Source organism: Daphnia pulicaria, chromosome 10 (genome assembly GCF_021234035.1).
Source record: "Daphnia pulicaria isolate SC F1-1A chromosome 10, SC_F0-13Bv2, whole genome shotgun sequence".
In the NCBI taxonomy this organism is placed as follows: domain Eukaryota; kingdom Metazoa; phylum Arthropoda; class Branchiopoda; order Diplostraca; family Daphniidae; genus Daphnia; species Daphnia pulicaria.
In genome coordinates, this window is record NC_060922.1 from 2,389,936 (window position 1) to 2,406,728 (window position 16,793).

Below are 16,793 nucleotides of genomic sequence, written 5' to 3' on the forward strand. Positions count from 1 at the left end.
ATTATAATGCCTCATAGGTTTATGAATAAACATGTATATTTCTGAATCAAACGAGGAATTGGAAATCGCAGTCAATGTAAAAAAAATTGTAAAACAAAAAAAAAAAATTAATTTTGGATGTTCATGGCTCGAATTGTTTGCAAGTGCTTGTCAATGTTCCATCCATCGCACACATACTCGCCATTTTGTACAAAATGAATCTTCATGTTGGGACTGTAATCAAGACCAGGAAGCAACTAGATAAACAAAGAAAAAGATTATGCTGTGGATGAAGTAGTTTACAGTTAACAAGATAATAAGATTACTTTTGGAGTAAGAAGGAAATACTGGGCGCTTGTTTCCCTGCATGCCGTTTCGACAAGTAAATCAAAAACACGACGCTCATTGATCGGATCCATACCCTTTCGAAATAAAATTTGTTATTGTAACGTATCATCGATGAGCGATGACTGCTGTTGTTAAAATGTGAACCTGGTTAATTTCGTCAACACATCTGAAGGGCACTTGAGTTAATTCTTGCATAGCAAGCATATATAGGGCAGTGGCAACTGCTCTCTCGCCTCCGGAATGGTGGGTTCCTGAAAGATCAAGCAGTGGTTCTGAGCTACGATACTTAACCCGAATTTTGATCCCATAGTTCCTGAAATCATCCTGTATGAAAAGGACAAAGATATTACATAGGGAACGATAGGATGTGATTGTAAAGTTAAAAAATCATACGTCATTTTCTCCTTCTCCGGTATACAAGCACACCTCTCCAACACAATTCATACTTGCGTAAAAGCGTCCAAAACTGTGGTTGATATGAGAAATCAACTGAAGCAAAGGGGGCAAGAACTTTTCTTTTAATTTGTCTCTAAAGAAATAAATGTAAATTAAAAACTCGACACCGAAAAAAGGAGAAAATGTATAATAAATACATTTTGTCTTTCATGGACGTCGCTCGACTGTTTATGTTATTAATTTTCTTTGTGAGCTGTTCGATAAGGATTTCTCGTGCTGCATAGTCGCGTACAATCTGGTTGATGAAAACATAAAATCAAATATAGTTTGAAACAGAAGAAATATTTAAAACTATAAAGACCTGTTCATCGGCTCTCCCCATTAGCTGAATTCGTGCAGTTGCACTGCCGATGGCCTCATCGATCTCTGGTATAGTGTTTGGTAGAAGCTCAAACATGGCGCGCACTTCTGCAGTAAGTTCTTCCTTCGCTCGGATTCTTAAACTTCGATAAACGTCTTCTTGAGCTCTTTTAGCTCTCAATTTTGCCTCTTCTGCCATTCGATCTGCTTCATCTTTTTCATCCTTAAAGCAAAAAAAAATGTAAGATTACATCGAAAATAAACGAATAAGCTATTTCTTTTACCTTTAGTGATACAATCTGCTCCTTTTCTTCTGCCAGTTGGTTTTTGGCAGTATGAATTTCAACGCGAAGGATATCCAAGTGTATCTGAAGAGCTTCCCTTTCCATGTCTTGCACTAGAAGCTGATCCATGAGCTTGGAAAACTCTTTCAACTTTTTAGACAAGGCACGAACCGCGATCTTAAAATTGAAGAAATAAAACCACATTTTAAGCCACAGGGAAGAAATGTCTAAGAAGCTAAAATCAACTTTCTTTACCCCACACTTTTCTTTGACATTTCGCTCCTCTTCAACAAGGTCGACAGCATCTTTTTCGGAGCGGATTAGTTGCACACGTACTCGATCGAGTCGTGACACCACGACACGTCGATTGGCCTGGATCCCTTGGATACTTCTTTTTTGCTTTACAAGGTCTTCGCGAGCTTTATTAACCCCAATTTCATCTTGGCTGATTTTGACTTCATCTGCCTTATTTTGTGCTAGTCTTTGTTCCAATTGTGCAATTTTTGCATAATATTCTTCCAACACACAAGTGTCAACAGTTTGATCAAGAAATCTCGACGGCCGAATGTCGGACATTTGGGTAATCGAATTTCTGCTGTACCTAGAACCTCTTACTATAATTTGTTGATTACCTAATAGGGAAAAAATAATTATGAACAGCAAATGTAAGAAACTAAGAATTGAAACATTTTTAAAATGTTATTGATACCTCCAAAAAATGTAGGGAAGAGAGAACCGTATTGGTTTCGAATGACACCGAAGTTTTCGTAAGCTCTTTGATCACCCACTGGAATGTTATGCACTTTGTACATTTTGCACAGATACCGAACAACGGGCTCGGGTCCAACGAACAATTCACGCAAAAATGAATGAAACCCCAAGTCCCTTTTATTATGAGCAGAATAAATGTGTTATGTTTACGTTTCGAAACAAAATTTGTTCAACTAACTTTAAATCGGATATAGCCATCCTTGGTTGAAACTCGGAGGTCAAAGGTTCATTGTCATTTCTTGGGGAGTGAACCACATTGACTGGCAAGTGGCGATCTTCTCGAAGTATTTTCATCAAATCATTCACTAAATTAAAGTTCATAATGGTTAGCAGAAATAAAAAGTTAAATATCTAAACGGGAAGTTACTATCATCCTTGTTTTCACAGTAAAAGGCTTTCATATCATGAAAACCAATACTGTTTTCGACGTATTTAGCCATTTTGGTGTCTTTTACGCTCAACTGCAAAAACAAAAACAAATAAAGGTATAAAACGCGTTTTGAAACGTATCTTTAAAAAATGTTTGTGAAGCCTTACCGATATTAAAGGTGGTTCATGAATAGGGGCACGGAACTTGTTCTTGTTTTCCCGCAACCACATTACGGCTTCATAAACTGGCGTAAGGCCACGATCCGCACGGAGCAGATTCAAGCGGTTCTTGTCGATATCTTCGATACTTTTCACTTTAGACTGAAATTCTGCAAAAATAATTTAGTTTAAAAATGAAATTAAAATATTAAACGCAAATATCCCCCCTACCATTAATCTCGTATCTTATACGACGCATTTCTTCTGCTAATACATGTTTTCTCTGCGCCAATGCTGTTTCGTGAGGAGCGATTGCATTCAGCCTAGCATCAATGTCTTCCAATTCGGCACTGGAATTTTTTTCTTTTACAGAAAACAATACGTCAGTATTGATTTAATAAAGTTAAAACACCATTCAAAATACCTTGTTCGTCCAATGCTTCCAAATCCTTCTCCAAGTTAATAATTTGTTGACGGAAACTTTGCTCATTTTCAATACGCTTTCTTTCTACGAGCTTTTTCGCTTGAAAATCTGAAGCTAAACTTTCCATTTTTTGTTTGTGTGCATCTGCACGGTACATTTCTTGATTCATTGTGGCTGTCTTTTGGTTGAATTTATCTCGCTGAAATAAACAATAACGTTTACATCAGAAATGTTTAATTATTGACACTCAACATTGGTACTTTATAAACTGTAATACCTTAAGTTTAACAGCAGCTTCGGCATCTCGAACAGTTTTTTCTTTCTCAGCAATCGTTTTCTCCAATGGTTCAAACCGAGACGCAGCTTTAGCATATCTTTTACCAATTTCAATCGCCTTTTCTTTAAGATTTTTGAAATGGCTCAGTTCTTCTTTAAACGATAGCCAAACTTTCTTTTTTTCCAGGTTTTTAACATTTGCCTTCAGTGTTTCCCTTTCTTTGAAACTTTTAACATCACTCTCCCATCTTTTATTCTCTTCCTGGAGTTTCTTTAATTCTAATTCATCCTTTTCTTGATTTAATGATTCACTTCCAAGCTGACCTTGCATTTTTGTCAACTAACAAAATAAGGTTTATTACTTTCATTCATTTTACCATATTTTCACATTACTAACCTCTTCAAACTGCTCTTCCAACTCTGGCTTTCCTATTAAAAAACATAAAGTTACCGAAAGTCAATTGAATTTTGAAAGCATAATACTTACCAACTGCTTTCATTGTGCCAATCAAAAGCTGCTTATCCTTCAGCCGAGAAAAATTTTGTACTTGTTCTTGTGGCAGGAATTGACAGAGATTATCTACTTGTATATTCAGTTTTCTAATAACATCTTCAATCTAAAGGAAATTTAACATTCAAATTGTATCTTTAAAAAGTTGGTTAGTATATTACTTGAGCACTAGAGACAGGTTTTCCTTGGTATTTCCAAGCAGATTTGTTGTCCAACGTTATTTCTCTGGTTACAAGAAATTTCTGGCCTTCAGAATTGTGCAGCTCTATATTGATAATTGCCTTGCTTGCCCCATGCCGCACATAACCTGAAAGCTGTAAACCAACATTAACAGGAATGACAACTGAAACACAAAGTAGATGGATTGAATTGCCACTTACCGAACTAGCTCTTGCTATAGTACTTGGTTTTCCAGCCATTCCAAGACAGATGGCAGAAACAATAGCAGATTTACCATTTCCATTTGGACCAAGAATCAAATTCAGATTCGGTCCTGGTATTAATTCTACTTCATTGTATGTCCTAGAAAAACAGTTCACCCAAAATGAAAATTAAATCATCCAAAATTAAGAAGAAAACACATTCTTACATGAAATCTTTCAAATGTATTCTCACGATCGCTCCCTTCGTAAAAGCAACATTTTCTGACGAGGAAGTTTGACTAAGTGGTGGCATTATAAAGCCACTTTTGCTGTCGAACATGAAAAAGAAATTAGCTAAAAGAAAAAAATCAATATCAGAAAATATTTACATTTTCTTTAGACCATCAATCGTGTTTTAATGCAACAAATACTGCAAGAAAGAAACGAAACAGACCATGCCGCCAATTCGCTCGTTGAAAATAAAACGACTTCTTAGAACCAGGGCTGCCAATTTGTTGAATTTTGTTTTTAGATTAAGCAAATGAAGAATGAAATTAGCCAAGTAACTCTTTCTTTGAGTGAATGAAATGAGTGATTGATTGAGTCTTTTTCTTTCTTTGACCATTCGCTCTTTGAATTATAAAGACAAGAATGATTTAATGGATTGGATGAGCGAAAAGAGTTTATTTACAAATCAGTGTAAGATTAGATTAGTGGAGGAGAGGGATGCTTGCGCCGAACCGCTGATTCGAATATTTTTCTGATTGGATAACTCGACGTGTGGAATTTACCCAACTATTTAAGTCCATAAATCAAAGAGCGTTTATATCTGTTCTCGGGAAAATGTCATAAAATAAATAGACTTATAATCTAGTGCGTGCCATATAATAATATCATAACCGCTTTTATTGCGCTTATTGCCAAAATGCCTAATTCAGAAATATCGTACATATGGGAAATGAAATGTCAAGGTTTCTTCTCTTTTAAAAAATTAACTTTTATAGACATCAGCACTTAGCACATGAGATGCTTTAAGTGAATTTTCTTAAGAATAAAATAGAGCAACTTCACTTCACCAATTGATATTGCTCTCATGGTTCTGTTACCTTAAAAAGGTTAAAAATAAATAAATATAGAGAGCGGAGTAAAGACTTTTCATTTTCATTTGGGACCGATTTCCCTTTTGCTCTTGGCCGCTAAGTCACTTTCCTTTTCTTCCACTTGAAAATTTATCCCACATCAAATTATCGGTAAACTTTGTTGGCATGTGTTCAAGTGAGAAAATGGACAGTCGTCGCACCACTTTGGCCTTGAAAAACTACTTACCGTAAATGTACAGATTGGATAGGCTCATCGCCAAATTTCGAAAGACCCTATTGAAAATGTCGTTTTACCTTATGTGTACAGTTGATCAACAAGTCAAAGCTACGTTTTTTTTTTTTAGCTGATTCATCCAACAAGCATTGATTCTGCCGACTAAGGTTAAATTAAGCAAGAGAAATTCTTAAGATGGAGAAAGTGGAGCGTAACGTTCCTCGGGCCATTGAAAAACAGGTCATGTAATAGTAGAAGGACGATGTATAGTGTGAGAAAAGGCGGATCGCCAAGGAATTAATTAAAAAAAAAAAATAAAAGCCAGTTTGAAATCATACTACAAGAAGTTCACTGACAACAGTCACTCTCAAGCAGTCTACCTTGTCTCTTGTACTACTGGACTCATGAGAAAAGTGTGAGTGAACTTCTAGAAAAAAATGGGTTCCCTTTTTCTGACCTTCGTCGGATTGAGTTTCGTCATTCTCATCAATCATTCAATTCAAGGTAAGATAACATATTCATCAAACGTGTAGCTATTACCTTGGGAAATTGTCTTCAAGCAATCTTTTTTCATTGAACGTATCCGCTTGTCAGGTGCGCCTTCAGGTGAGCAGAAAAGTATTTTACCGACGTGTTCCCTTTGCAATCTTGTGGTCCGGGGTATCTTCCAGAGTTTCGAAATTGGACTTACGGATGAAGACATCGTCGATAATATCGCTTTAACGTGTATCAGTCGGAGTCTCTACGACGAAGAGATTTGTCGAGGTGTAGCCTCTGCCGCCATCGTAAGGGAATAATTAGATTCATTATTTGAGTGCTTTTACCTTCTATAAAACTCCTTGAGGCATGTCATTCGTTAAATTATTCATTCATTTCCTTCTAGCCCACAGTGAGATACATCTACAATAACTCACTAGTGGATCCAGGAAACGTTTGCGGTATCCTTATGCAAGAAGCAAATTGCACGTTTTCTGATCGCGAGAAATTGGAATGGAGTATCGCGCCAAGTTCGATATCAAAACCGGATGTGGTTCAACTAACTTTACCTTCGGTATGATCTAGTATGTTGCAGATAACGATGAATTTTACAATAGTGTTATTATGTTTACCTTTCGGCCGATAGGCAGAGATGCCTACCATCAAAGTTCTCCATTTGGCCGATCCTCACTGGGATCCTGAGTATATGGAAGGTTCAAATGCTAACTGTGGAAATCCGCTCTGTTGTCGGGCTTCTTCGGGTCCGATAACGAAAGACGAAGATTCAGCCGGATACTGGGGTGACTACCGAAAATGTGATTTACCTTGGAGAACTCTGGAAAACTCGGTCGAGCAAATGTCGAAGCATCACCTTGTATAAAACGATTTAACAAAATCTAATAATTAGATTGGATTTAACTATCACGTATTTCCTATTATAGGACTCCGCTTACATCATCTGGACTGGCGACCTTGTTCCACATGATATCTGGTCAACCAGCCGAGAAGAAAATATGCTCATCCACGAACGCTTACTCAATCTTGTAAAACGATTCTTCCCCGACACGCCTATCTACCCAACTTTGGGCAATCACGATGCTCATCCCGTGAACACGTATATACCTATAAATTTATTTCCAAAGAAAGTTGAGTTATTGCATAATATTTTTCTCTTCAACTGTTTTCAAATAAAAGGTTTGCCTTACCAGAAATAACGGATCAAGAACTTGGCACCGGCTGGCTGTATCAAGATGCTGAGCGTCTTTGGACCAAATTTGGGCTTCCGAATGAAGCATCTTCTACGATCCGCCATGGTGGCTATTACACTGCTTTAGTTCAACCGGGGCTCAGGATTGTTTCCTTAAACACAAATTATTGCTACACATTCAACTGGTGGACACTTTCTTCGGCAAAAGATCCGGCCTCTTTACTCTCGTGGCTTACGAAGACTCTCGAAGCCGCTGAAACAGCGAAAGAAAAGGTATTTGAGGGAAGACAAAATGATTCAAATAATAAAAACTGCATAATTTAAATGACTACAAACAGGTACATATTATCGCACACATTCCACCTGGTAATGAAGACTGTTGGACAATCTACTGTAGAGAATTCGACAAAATTATCAATCGATTCGAGTCGACAGTCGCCGCTCAATTTTACGGACACACTCACAATGAAGAATTCAAAATATTCTATGATGAAACAAATGACACGCGTCCTATCAATGTTGCCTACATAGCGGGAAGTCTGACCAGCTTCACAAATCTGAGTCCTAGTTACCGGGTGTATACCATTGATGGCCAACGACCAGACTCCAGTTGGGTTGTCATATTAGTTTCTGGTCAAATGTTGTATCAAATGTGACTAATGATTCTTCTCTCAATCTTATTTCTAGAGCGTGTTGGACTTCAGTACGTGGACGATGAATTTGACTGAAGCCAATGAAAAGGGTCCGATGCATTTGCCCGAATGGTTTGAACTTTACCAGGCTAAAAAGGAATACGCCTTGGCCGATTTAAGCCCGAAAACAATCGATGAATTTTTCTCGCGCATGTTAAATGATGACGCACTTTTTCAACTGTACTTCAAGTAAGTGGTTCTGACCAACAGTCGTCTACGCATTTTTAAATTGTTTGCTTTTCACTCATTCATGTTTGAATAACGCAATTTTTTAACGATACAAATTTAGGAATTATTATAAAGCCACTGACAACTTTGTGTCCGAAGGTTGCGATGAAGAGTGCCGCAAGAAAATTTTGTGTCGATTGGTCACAAGTAATATCGCTGATAGAAAACGCTGTAATATAATCGATCGAAAATAGCCAGCGACGAAAATGAGTTTTTGTTGCTTAACAAATAACGAACAAGAAATATTTTATTATAGCGAGATATTTTTTAAGTAATTAGCTCATAGATGCCTAGAGTTAGGCCGATCTTTTACTTTACGTTAAGGCCTACAAATATTTAAAATTTGAGCCCAACTATAGCAAGGAATCGAAATTTTAAATTATACAATGAATTAAATTCCACCTACTATTTAAAATACTAATGCTCATTATTTTAAATATTTATAATATATTTAACAGATACCTATGTCAAATAATTCAAACAGTAACGTGAAATACGACGAATAAACGAAACTGCAAACAAATACTACGATTGAATTATTTAAAAAAAAAAAAAAACGATCCGCGGAAAAGGATTGATTGTAAAGTTTCTAACCGTGCTTCTGGCTAAAAAGCTATCCTTAGATAAAATAAGAAATAGAACAGAACAAGAAATTTCCGCGAAAGAAGTGTTTTCAAATGTGACGGACGGCGCCGAAAATCGTATTAAAAATATTTTTCCAATGGTTCCAATTTAACGATTGTTTCGCTCACTTCCCACAATTTTTTGGCAATTCCAACATCTTGAGCCAGCTTTGAAGGTTTAACAATCTGATTTGAAACAAATAAATGTTCTTTGTAGAGCATACTTTACATAAGGACATGGGGATACGAGGCTATAAAGAAAAATTGTTGGGAAATAGCTAACCTTGCAATCTCGGAAATATTGTCCTGTCACGTTTGTAACATCGTCAGCAACCGCCAAATAAATTGTGGTTTGTGCGCCTTCTCTTGGTGACTAGAATATTAGAAAGAAATTTTTAAAAATTATTAAGCCTGAACTTTGCTATTCAATCACCAAATTGCTTTTCTAAGTTTAACGAACACACCTTCAGAAAAGGAGCGAACAATCTCATAAAAATGTTTGCTACGATGGAAAAACGACCAAACTCGGTTAACACTGCTCCTGGGTGCAGAGAGTTCACAGTAACAGCTTTTCCTATTTTAAACAATTTTTTAAAAGAAAAAAGGGCGCATACAGTAGAATTTTATGACTATACAATTAATTTTAAAATTGATAGAGCAAGAGAAGTGCAACGTTTCATTGTCGCACCATAAGAAAAACAAAATATATTAGAATGATATACCGTGGGATTGGAGTTTGTTCGATAGTTCGACGCTGAAGAGAATGTTACAAAGCTTCGACGCTCCGTAAATTTTTAAAGGTGCCAACAGTGTTCCTGCAGTACTGTCACGGGAAAAATTCAGATCATCTAAGTTCAAATTTCTACACAGAAAGCTGAGATCGGCGCTGACGTTAATAACGCGGGTTTCCTCCTGTTCCTTTTCACCAGTCTCAATCATCAAGCCTTTTTGCATTTAAAGGACAAGGAGTTCAAAAAATATTTAATTTTATAATTATCAATCTCCTGTTAATTAATAATCAAACCATGCCTATAAGTAAATTTGTAAGCAAAAAATGGCCAAAGTGGTTAGTTTGCATTTGGTTTTCTAACCCATCCACTGTCCTTCTTTTCTCAATCCCAGCACATCCAGCATTGTTGATGAGGATATGTAGTTTGGGCTCATTTTTCAATACATCAGCTGCAAATTCTCTGACAGAATCAAAAGAGGCCAAATCAAGTTTCTTGATAACAATATTGTTGTTTCCTGTTTTTTCAACAATATCATCTAAAATTCAAAAAAGTGTTTATTTAGCATTCAACTGTAGAATATCAAGGAAAAGAAGTTTAAATTTGATTTAATTAGACTAAAATAAAATAATTATTTTACCTTTGGCTAGGGTTGCTTTTTTCAAATGCCGACATGCTAAAATTATTCGACCATTTAATCGATTAAAGCGAGATCAATTGCAGTTTCTTTACCAATACCCGTGTTCGCACCGGTAATGATAATTGTTTTCCCATCAAGTCTCTTCGTGCTTCTACAAACTCCCTTCGTTATTTCAAGATAAATTTTAAAGGTCACTATTAAAAAGATGCCAACAACAACACTATTGGGAAAATCAAAATTAAACAAAAACATTTGGAAAGGATTGAATTGAGCAAGACGAATCTTCACATCCAACTTAGGGATTAAACGTCAAAGTGGCAGCTCTATGCTAGTGCTTAACTTACGACCTAGATGGAGGGTTACCTGAAAAATTCAAATTAAACGTTAGTTAAAAAATTAGGAGAAAATCAGTATACGTTGATTGTGTTTATTTCCAACACTACCGAAGACTTGAATAGTGTCGAAACTTATTATGGCAAACGATGATAAACTGGAAGAACATATAAGGTTTCTAGGATGAGACCGAGTGACGGCCACAAATAACCCTTTAAAAATATTTTTCTGTTGGTTCCAACATAACGATCGTTTCGCTAATTTCCCACAATTTTTTGGCAATTCCATCATCTTGAGCCAGCTTTGAAGGTTCAGCAATCTGATGGAAAATATGGCAATAATTTTTCTATAACATTTAAATTACGACATAGCCATATGAAACTAGGACGTATATTTTGTGATAGCAAACCTTGCAATCGCAGAAATATTGTCCTGTCACGTTTGCAACATCGTCGGCGACCGCCAAATAAATTGTGGTTTGTGCGCCTTCTTTTGGAGACTAGAATTTTTTTTAAATGAATATAAACAAAAAAATATTTTTCTTATAAAATGAACTTTGCTGTAATCATTCACTAGGCTACATCGTTTTCAGAGAACATACCTTCAAAAAGGAGGCGAAGATTCTCATAACAACGGTGACTACTCTGGAAAAACGACCAAATTCAGTTAGCACTGCACCTGGGTGTAGAGAATTCACAGTAACAGCTTTCCCTGTGATAAATTTTTTTTAAATTCAGGTAAATAAGAAAAAATATATAATAAAAATCTTTTATCAAATATAAGACCAACTAAAAAATATGACCAAACAGATATTAATATAACAGTGAGAGGGACATGCTGCAAATAGTATGCAAGAGTTGCAAGACTGTAGTGAAGTTTTATTTCCAAAATATTAAGAAAAAAAAAAAGGTATTATAAATGATTCACCATGGCATTCGAGCTTGTTTGAAAGTTCTTTGCTGAAGAGAATGTTACACAGCTTCGACGCTCCGTAAATTTTAAAAGGTGCCCACAGTGTCCCCGCTGTACTGTCATGAACAAAATTCAGATCATTTAAATCCAAATGTTTACAGAAGTTGTTGGCATAGGAGCTGACGTTGATGACGCGAGTACATTCTTCTTCCGATTCAGCAGTCTTAATCATCAAACCTATTTTTAAATGAATGAATTTTTTTACATTTTTTAGTCAACAATTCAATTTAAATTAACATCAGCATACCTAATTACCTATTAATAAATTTGTAAGCAAAAAATGTCCAAAGTGGTTAGTTTGCATTTGGTTTTCTAAACCATTAACAGTCCTTCTTTTCTCAATCCCAGCACATCCAGCATTGTTGATGAGGATGTGAAGTTTGGGCTCATTTTTCAATACATCAGCTGCAAATTCTCTGACAGAATCAAAAGAAGCCAAATCAAGCTTCTTGATTGATACATTAGAGTTTCCGGATTTTTCAACAATGTCATCTATTAAATAATCATTTTTTCTAGTATTATCGCTAAATTATATTTTACTGTATCTATGAAATTTTTTTGATTCAATTATTATTAATAATTTAAAGAAATTAAATTAATGAAGTGTTTTGATAATTTTACCTTTAGCTAGACTTGCTTTTTTCAGATTTCGACATGCTAAAATTATACGACCACCTCTTAGTGCGAGATCTAGGGCAGTTTCTTTACCAATGCCAGTATTTGCACCTGTAATAATAATTGTTTTCCCTTCAAGTCTCTTCTTGCTTCTACAGGATCCCTTTATGACTTCTGAATATATTTTTATAGTCACAATAAAAATGGTGCCCAAAATGACACTATTGGGAAAATCAAAATTAAACAAAAACATTTGGAAAGGATTGAATTGAGCAAGACGAATCTTCACATCCAACTTAGGGATTAAACGTCAAAGTGGCAGCTCTATGCTAGTGCTTAACTTACGACCTAGATGGAGGGTTACCTGAAAAATTCAAATTAAACGTTAGTTAAAAAGTTGGGAGAAAATCGGTATACGTTGATTGTGTTTATTTCCAACACTGCCGAAGACTTGAATAGTGTCAAAACTTATGGCAACGATGATAAACTGCTGGAAGAACACATAAAAGGTTTCTAGGATGAGACCGAGTGACGGCCACAAATAACCCTTTAAAAATATTTTTCTGTTGGTTCCAACTTAACGATCGTTTCGCTAATTTCCCACAATTTTTTTGCAATTCCATCATCTTGAGCCAGCTTTGAAGGTTCAGCAATCTGATGGAAAATATGGTAATAATTTTTCTATAACATTTAAATTACGACATAGCCATATGAAACTAGGGCGTATCAGGGCGTATATTTTGGGATAGCAAACCTTGCAATCGCAGAAATATTGTCCTGTCACGTTTGCAACATCGTCGGCGACCGCCAAATAAATTGTGGTTTGTGCGCCTTCTTTTGGAGACTAGAATTTTTTTTAATGAATATAAACAAAAAAATATTTGTCTTGTAAAATGAACTTTGCTGTACTTCGTTTTCAGAGAACATACCTTCAAAAAGGAGGCGAAGATTCTCATAATAACGGTGACTACTCTGGAAAAACGACCAAATTCAGTTAGCACTGCACCTGGGTGAAGAGAATTCACAGTAACAGCTTTTCCTGTGATAATTTTTTTTTAAAGTAAGGTAAATATATAAGACCAACTAAAAATATGACCAAACAGATATTAATATAACAGTGAGAGGGACATGCTGCAAATAGTATGCAAGAATTGCAAGACTAAGAATCTCATTTCCAAAATATTAAGAAAAAAAAGTTGTTATAAATGATTCACCATGGCGTTCGAGTTTGTTGGAAAGTTCTTTGCTGAAGAGAATGTTACACAGCTTCGACGCTCCGTAAATTTTAAAAGGTGCCCACAGTGTCCCCGCTGTACTGTCATGAACAAAATTCAGATCATTTAAATCCAAATTATTACAGAAGTTGTTGGCATAGGAGCTGACGTTGATGACGCGAGTACATTCTTCTTCCAATTCAGCAGTCTTGATCATCAAACCTATTTAAAATGAATGAATTATTTTACATTTTTAGTCAACAATTCAATTTAATTTTAAATTAAATTAACATCATGCCTATCAACAAATTTGTAAGCAAAAAATGGCCAAAGTAGTTAGTTTGCATTTGGTTTTCTAAACCATCCTTTGTCATTTTCTTTCCAATAAAAGCACATCCAGCATTGTTGATGAGAATATGTAGTTTGGGCTCATTTTTCAACACATCAGCTGCAAATTCTCTGACAGAATCCAAAGAGGCCAAATCAAGTAGCTTGATTACTATATTGTTGTTTTCTGATTTTTCAATAATATCATCTAGTAACCAAACAAAATGACTATGTATTATTAGGTATTTTTATTTTACTGATCAAAAGTATAAAGCACATTCGATTAAATGTAAATAAGAATGCATGTAGGTAATTGTAATTCATTAACTAACGTTGCAATAATTATTTTACCTTTGGCTAGGGTTGCTTTTTCCAAATTTCGACAGGCTAAAATTATACGACCACCTCTTAGTGCGAGATCAATGGCAGTTTCTTTACCGATACCACTATTCGCACCTGTAACTATAATTGTTTTCCCATCAAGTCTCTTCGTACTTTTACAAACTCCCATTGAAATTTCAAAATATATTTTCAAGGCCACTATTAAAATGACGCCAACAACGACACTATTGGGGACCAAATCAAACAAAAACATTTTTGGTTAGGATTGAGATGAGAACGAACAAGACGAATCATCAACGTTAAGTTCAGCAATAACAGAGTTTGAAATGGAAGTGCCCAAGTGGGTGATGCTTACTAACTTTAGAACCAGAATCCTAGATGGAGAGTAAATTCTCACTCTTTCTATTCCACAAGATCCCGCCATTTACTAAAGAGCAGTGAGCCTAAAAACCGAACACTATTTCATGCAATAATAATTTCCTCGTAATATTAAACAACAATAATATATAAGGAAAGAATTTGGAAAAAAAAAAAAAAAAAAAAAAAAAACAGTGCCAAATAGATAGCCGCTTTTCGCAATGGACAGTAGAGACTTCAGTAATAAAAACATTAGCTACCCAACACTTCAACAAGATATTTCTGTTTTCAATGCCTATGAAGTCTCATTAAAAAAAAAAAAAAAAAAAAAATTCTTCACGCATTACTAAAAGCATTTTCTGTTCCAGCTAATCTGTGTGTTCTGTCTGCCTACTAAATCTAATCTGAAATCTTAGGAAAAATTACAAAAAGCGAAATAAATAACACAGAAAACGTTTTTATTAATACTGAACTACTCGTATTCTATCTTAGTCAACTTTCGAAATGTAAATAGAAATGGCTTTGTTGGGGATTACACCGATCTACTAGAGTTTGGATGAGAAAAAGACACATACGCACTATGTGTTTGGTATCACTTGGTATCATTTCTGTTGGACGACTCTTTCTTCTCCTTGTCAACGTCGATAATGTGCTGCAATAAATCGTTGAGACCAGAAAATTCCGTACGACCCTGAGGATTGTTTCGTGGGACGGTCGGAAGCCAAGTACCAACTTTCAATCGAAACTCTTTCAACTGTTAAAACAAACAAATCTAATTAGTTAGATTGCAAAGAAAACAAAATTGGTGGGGCACTATAAGGCCATCGGAGAGAAATCTGCGCGTGTGGGAAACTCTTTACAGTTACGGATTAACGAATCAGTTCATTATTATCGTCGAGAAACTACGCTAGCATTATGGTCACTCGGTTCCAACTGAACAAAAGGAAAAACTATATGCGGAGGTTACGATATATCATAAATCATGGAATATTTTCTAAAAGGCTGCTGGCAACATAACGCTTGAATTATAGAAAATTATTTTCTAAAATAGCCTGACAACTGGAACGAGAACCTGTCGGCAAATATTTTTACTTCTCTTATTTAAATCGAACATTGGCGCCTGCTGCTTGCATTGAGAATTTACAGCAAGACCATGACCTCATTGGACAAGAATCTTACCAAGAAAGATTCTCCATTGGTAAAAGAGAAAGTTTCAAATCATAAAGCCATTCGCCGTTGAAACTTGGCAGAAAACCCTTCTGTGCCAAATGTGGGGCTTGTTTGTGTGTTGTTTATTTGTTTTCATTCTTGGTTCTAGTAAATCGTAAGAAATTGTACTCACGTCATTAACAGCCATAAGTTTCCAGATGCCGTAGAACAGTACAGAACATCCTGTCACTGCATAAAGAGTGCCCCAACCGAGAGCTCGAATAGCTAAGGATGCGCCCGGCTCCACAGATGAGATTGATACTGGAACACGTCTTCTCACTGCTGCAGTCGTTTGACTTGAAATTGGCTTTGTCGTTTGTTTTTCGATGCGGCCAGTCAGACCTTGGTCGAAAAAATGAGGATCCTTCTTCTTGGCCGCGGCGAGAGTAGTACCAAATCCAAAAAGAATCGAAACACCAGTCACGCCGGCAAGGAAAGCTGCAGCTATTCCACCACAGAAAACCAGAAATGAAAAATGTGTGATCAAATAATTATTTCATTATTTATTACTATTTGCAAATCTAATATGATCTATAAATAGAAGTTTTATGCATGCTTTCAATATTGTCAATTTTCTGAGAGTATGGTTTGTACTTCTAACAACTATCACACGAACTCTGACAAACTAAATTTACTTGAATATCGTAATTTACTTGGTTGTAAGTATAAGGACAGTAGAACTTATAAACATGATAGGGGAAATTGTGATATAGAATAACCAGTAAGACTATGAGAGTGAAAATAGGACTGTCTATCAGATTACAATGAAAAATAAATTCAATTCCTTAGATTGGAATCTCATCCGAAACATGGCAGTATGGCATGGCAGTAATATCACATTATTTAAAGAAACAGGCTAATTTAAGCAAAATTCTTTCATTACTACTCAGCTGATAACTACAGAGCTATTTCAAAATCAGAATTCTACCTATCTACTTGGGAAACATGAAAATACCTTTAAATTTGAATGCTCTTTCATCTTTTTCCTTTGACGCTGCACTGACTGCGACACTATTGATCATCTGATCGTTTTTTGTTTCATCTTTGTTCATGACTAGAACAAAAAAAACGAGCGGTAAAAGGGCGAGAAAAAATCATGTGCCCACTCAGAGCATGTTCAGACGCATGTGTAAAATTGAAAACAAGACTTTGTATACAGCGTTTCCAGATTTCAATCAATCTGGAATTTCATTTCAATCTTCCAATGGAAATTAACATTTCTTACCGTGACCAGTAGATGGCGCCACCATACTATTTATTTTCTTATTTTTCATAA

At 35.7% G+C, this 16,793-nt stretch overlaps 5 protein-coding genes across 6 annotated transcripts; 1 reads left to right on the top strand and 4 right to left on the bottom strand.

The window, feature by feature from the left end:
- Positions 1 to 14: 14 nt before the first annotated feature.
- LOC124313980 (structural maintenance of chromosomes protein 5-like) lies at positions 15 to 5,914 on the bottom strand. Of its 2 annotated transcripts, XM_046778899.1 has the most exons (21): positions 4,629 to 5,914; positions 4,467 to 4,568; positions 4,258 to 4,399; positions 4,039 to 4,191; positions 3,854 to 3,983; positions 3,764 to 3,795; positions 3,368 to 3,706; positions 3,091 to 3,289; positions 2,898 to 3,029; positions 2,676 to 2,836; positions 2,506 to 2,599; positions 2,317 to 2,443; positions 2,077 to 2,252; positions 1,623 to 1,999; positions 1,368 to 1,544; positions 1,085 to 1,306; positions 921 to 1,018; positions 721 to 856; positions 472 to 651; positions 306 to 401; positions 15 to 236 (listed from the first exon to the last, which is right to left on the bottom strand). In XM_046778899.1, exons 2-21 carry the CDS (start codon positions 4,550 to 4,552, stop codon positions 108 to 110), a joined length of 3,186 nt encoding a protein of 1,061 aa, XP_046634855.1. In that variant the 5' UTR covers positions 4,553 to 4,568; positions 4,629 to 5,914; the 3' UTR covers positions 15 to 107. The 2 variants fall into 2 exon arrangements, with proteins under 2 accessions (XP_046634855.1, XP_046634854.1); XM_046778898.1 differs by lacking the exon at positions 4,629 to 5,914 and having other exon boundaries at positions 4,467 to 4,587.
- Positions 5,914 to 8,742, top strand: LOC124314067 (sphingomyelin phosphodiesterase-like). Its single transcript, XM_046779075.1, has 9 exons — positions 5,914 to 6,057; positions 6,148 to 6,338; positions 6,437 to 6,604; positions 6,677 to 6,904; positions 6,972 to 7,144; positions 7,225 to 7,510; positions 7,576 to 7,851; positions 7,925 to 8,118; positions 8,219 to 8,742. Exons 1-9 carry the CDS (start codon positions 5,991 to 5,993, stop codon positions 8,349 to 8,351), a joined length of 1,716 nt encoding a protein of 571 aa, XP_046635031.1. The 5' UTR covers positions 5,914 to 5,990; the 3' UTR covers positions 8,352 to 8,742.
- Positions 8,743 to 8,810: 68 nt separating this feature from the next.
- LOC124314263 (retinol dehydrogenase 14-like) lies at positions 8,811 to 9,864 on the bottom strand. The gene is made up of 4 exons (XM_046779424.1): positions 9,503 to 9,864; positions 9,245 to 9,354; positions 9,064 to 9,153; positions 8,811 to 8,966 (listed from the first exon to the last, which is right to left on the bottom strand). Exons 1-4 carry the CDS (start codon positions 9,732 to 9,734, stop codon positions 8,862 to 8,864), a joined length of 537 nt encoding a protein of 178 aa, XP_046635380.1. The 5' UTR covers positions 9,735 to 9,864; the 3' UTR covers positions 8,811 to 8,861.
- Positions 9,865 to 10,559: 695 nt separating this feature from the next.
- On the bottom strand, positions 10,560 to 16,647 carry LOC124314542. The gene is made up of 15 exons (XM_046779738.1): positions 16,473 to 16,647; positions 15,651 to 15,961; positions 13,961 to 15,062; positions 13,581 to 13,817; positions 13,283 to 13,504; positions 12,998 to 13,107; positions 12,823 to 12,912; positions 12,627 to 12,722; positions 12,486 to 12,558; positions 12,075 to 12,380; positions 11,709 to 11,945; positions 11,409 to 11,630; positions 11,083 to 11,192; positions 10,891 to 10,980; positions 10,560 to 10,800 (listed from the first exon to the last, which is right to left on the bottom strand). Exons 3-15 carry the CDS (start codon positions 14,202 to 14,204, stop codon positions 10,696 to 10,698), a joined length of 2,142 nt encoding a protein of 713 aa, XP_046635694.1. The 5' UTR covers positions 14,205 to 15,062; positions 15,651 to 15,961; positions 16,473 to 16,647; the 3' UTR covers positions 10,560 to 10,695.
- On the bottom strand, positions 14,901 to 16,569 carry LOC124314543 (transmembrane protein 242-like). The gene is made up of 3 exons (XM_046779739.1): positions 16,473 to 16,569; positions 15,651 to 15,961; positions 14,901 to 15,062 (listed from the first exon to the last, which is right to left on the bottom strand). The coding sequence occupies exons 1-3, from the start codon at positions 16,567 to 16,569 to the stop codon at positions 14,901 to 14,903; spliced, it is 570 nt and encodes a 189-aa protein (XP_046635695.1).
- Positions 16,648 to 16,793: the final 146 nt, after the last annotated feature.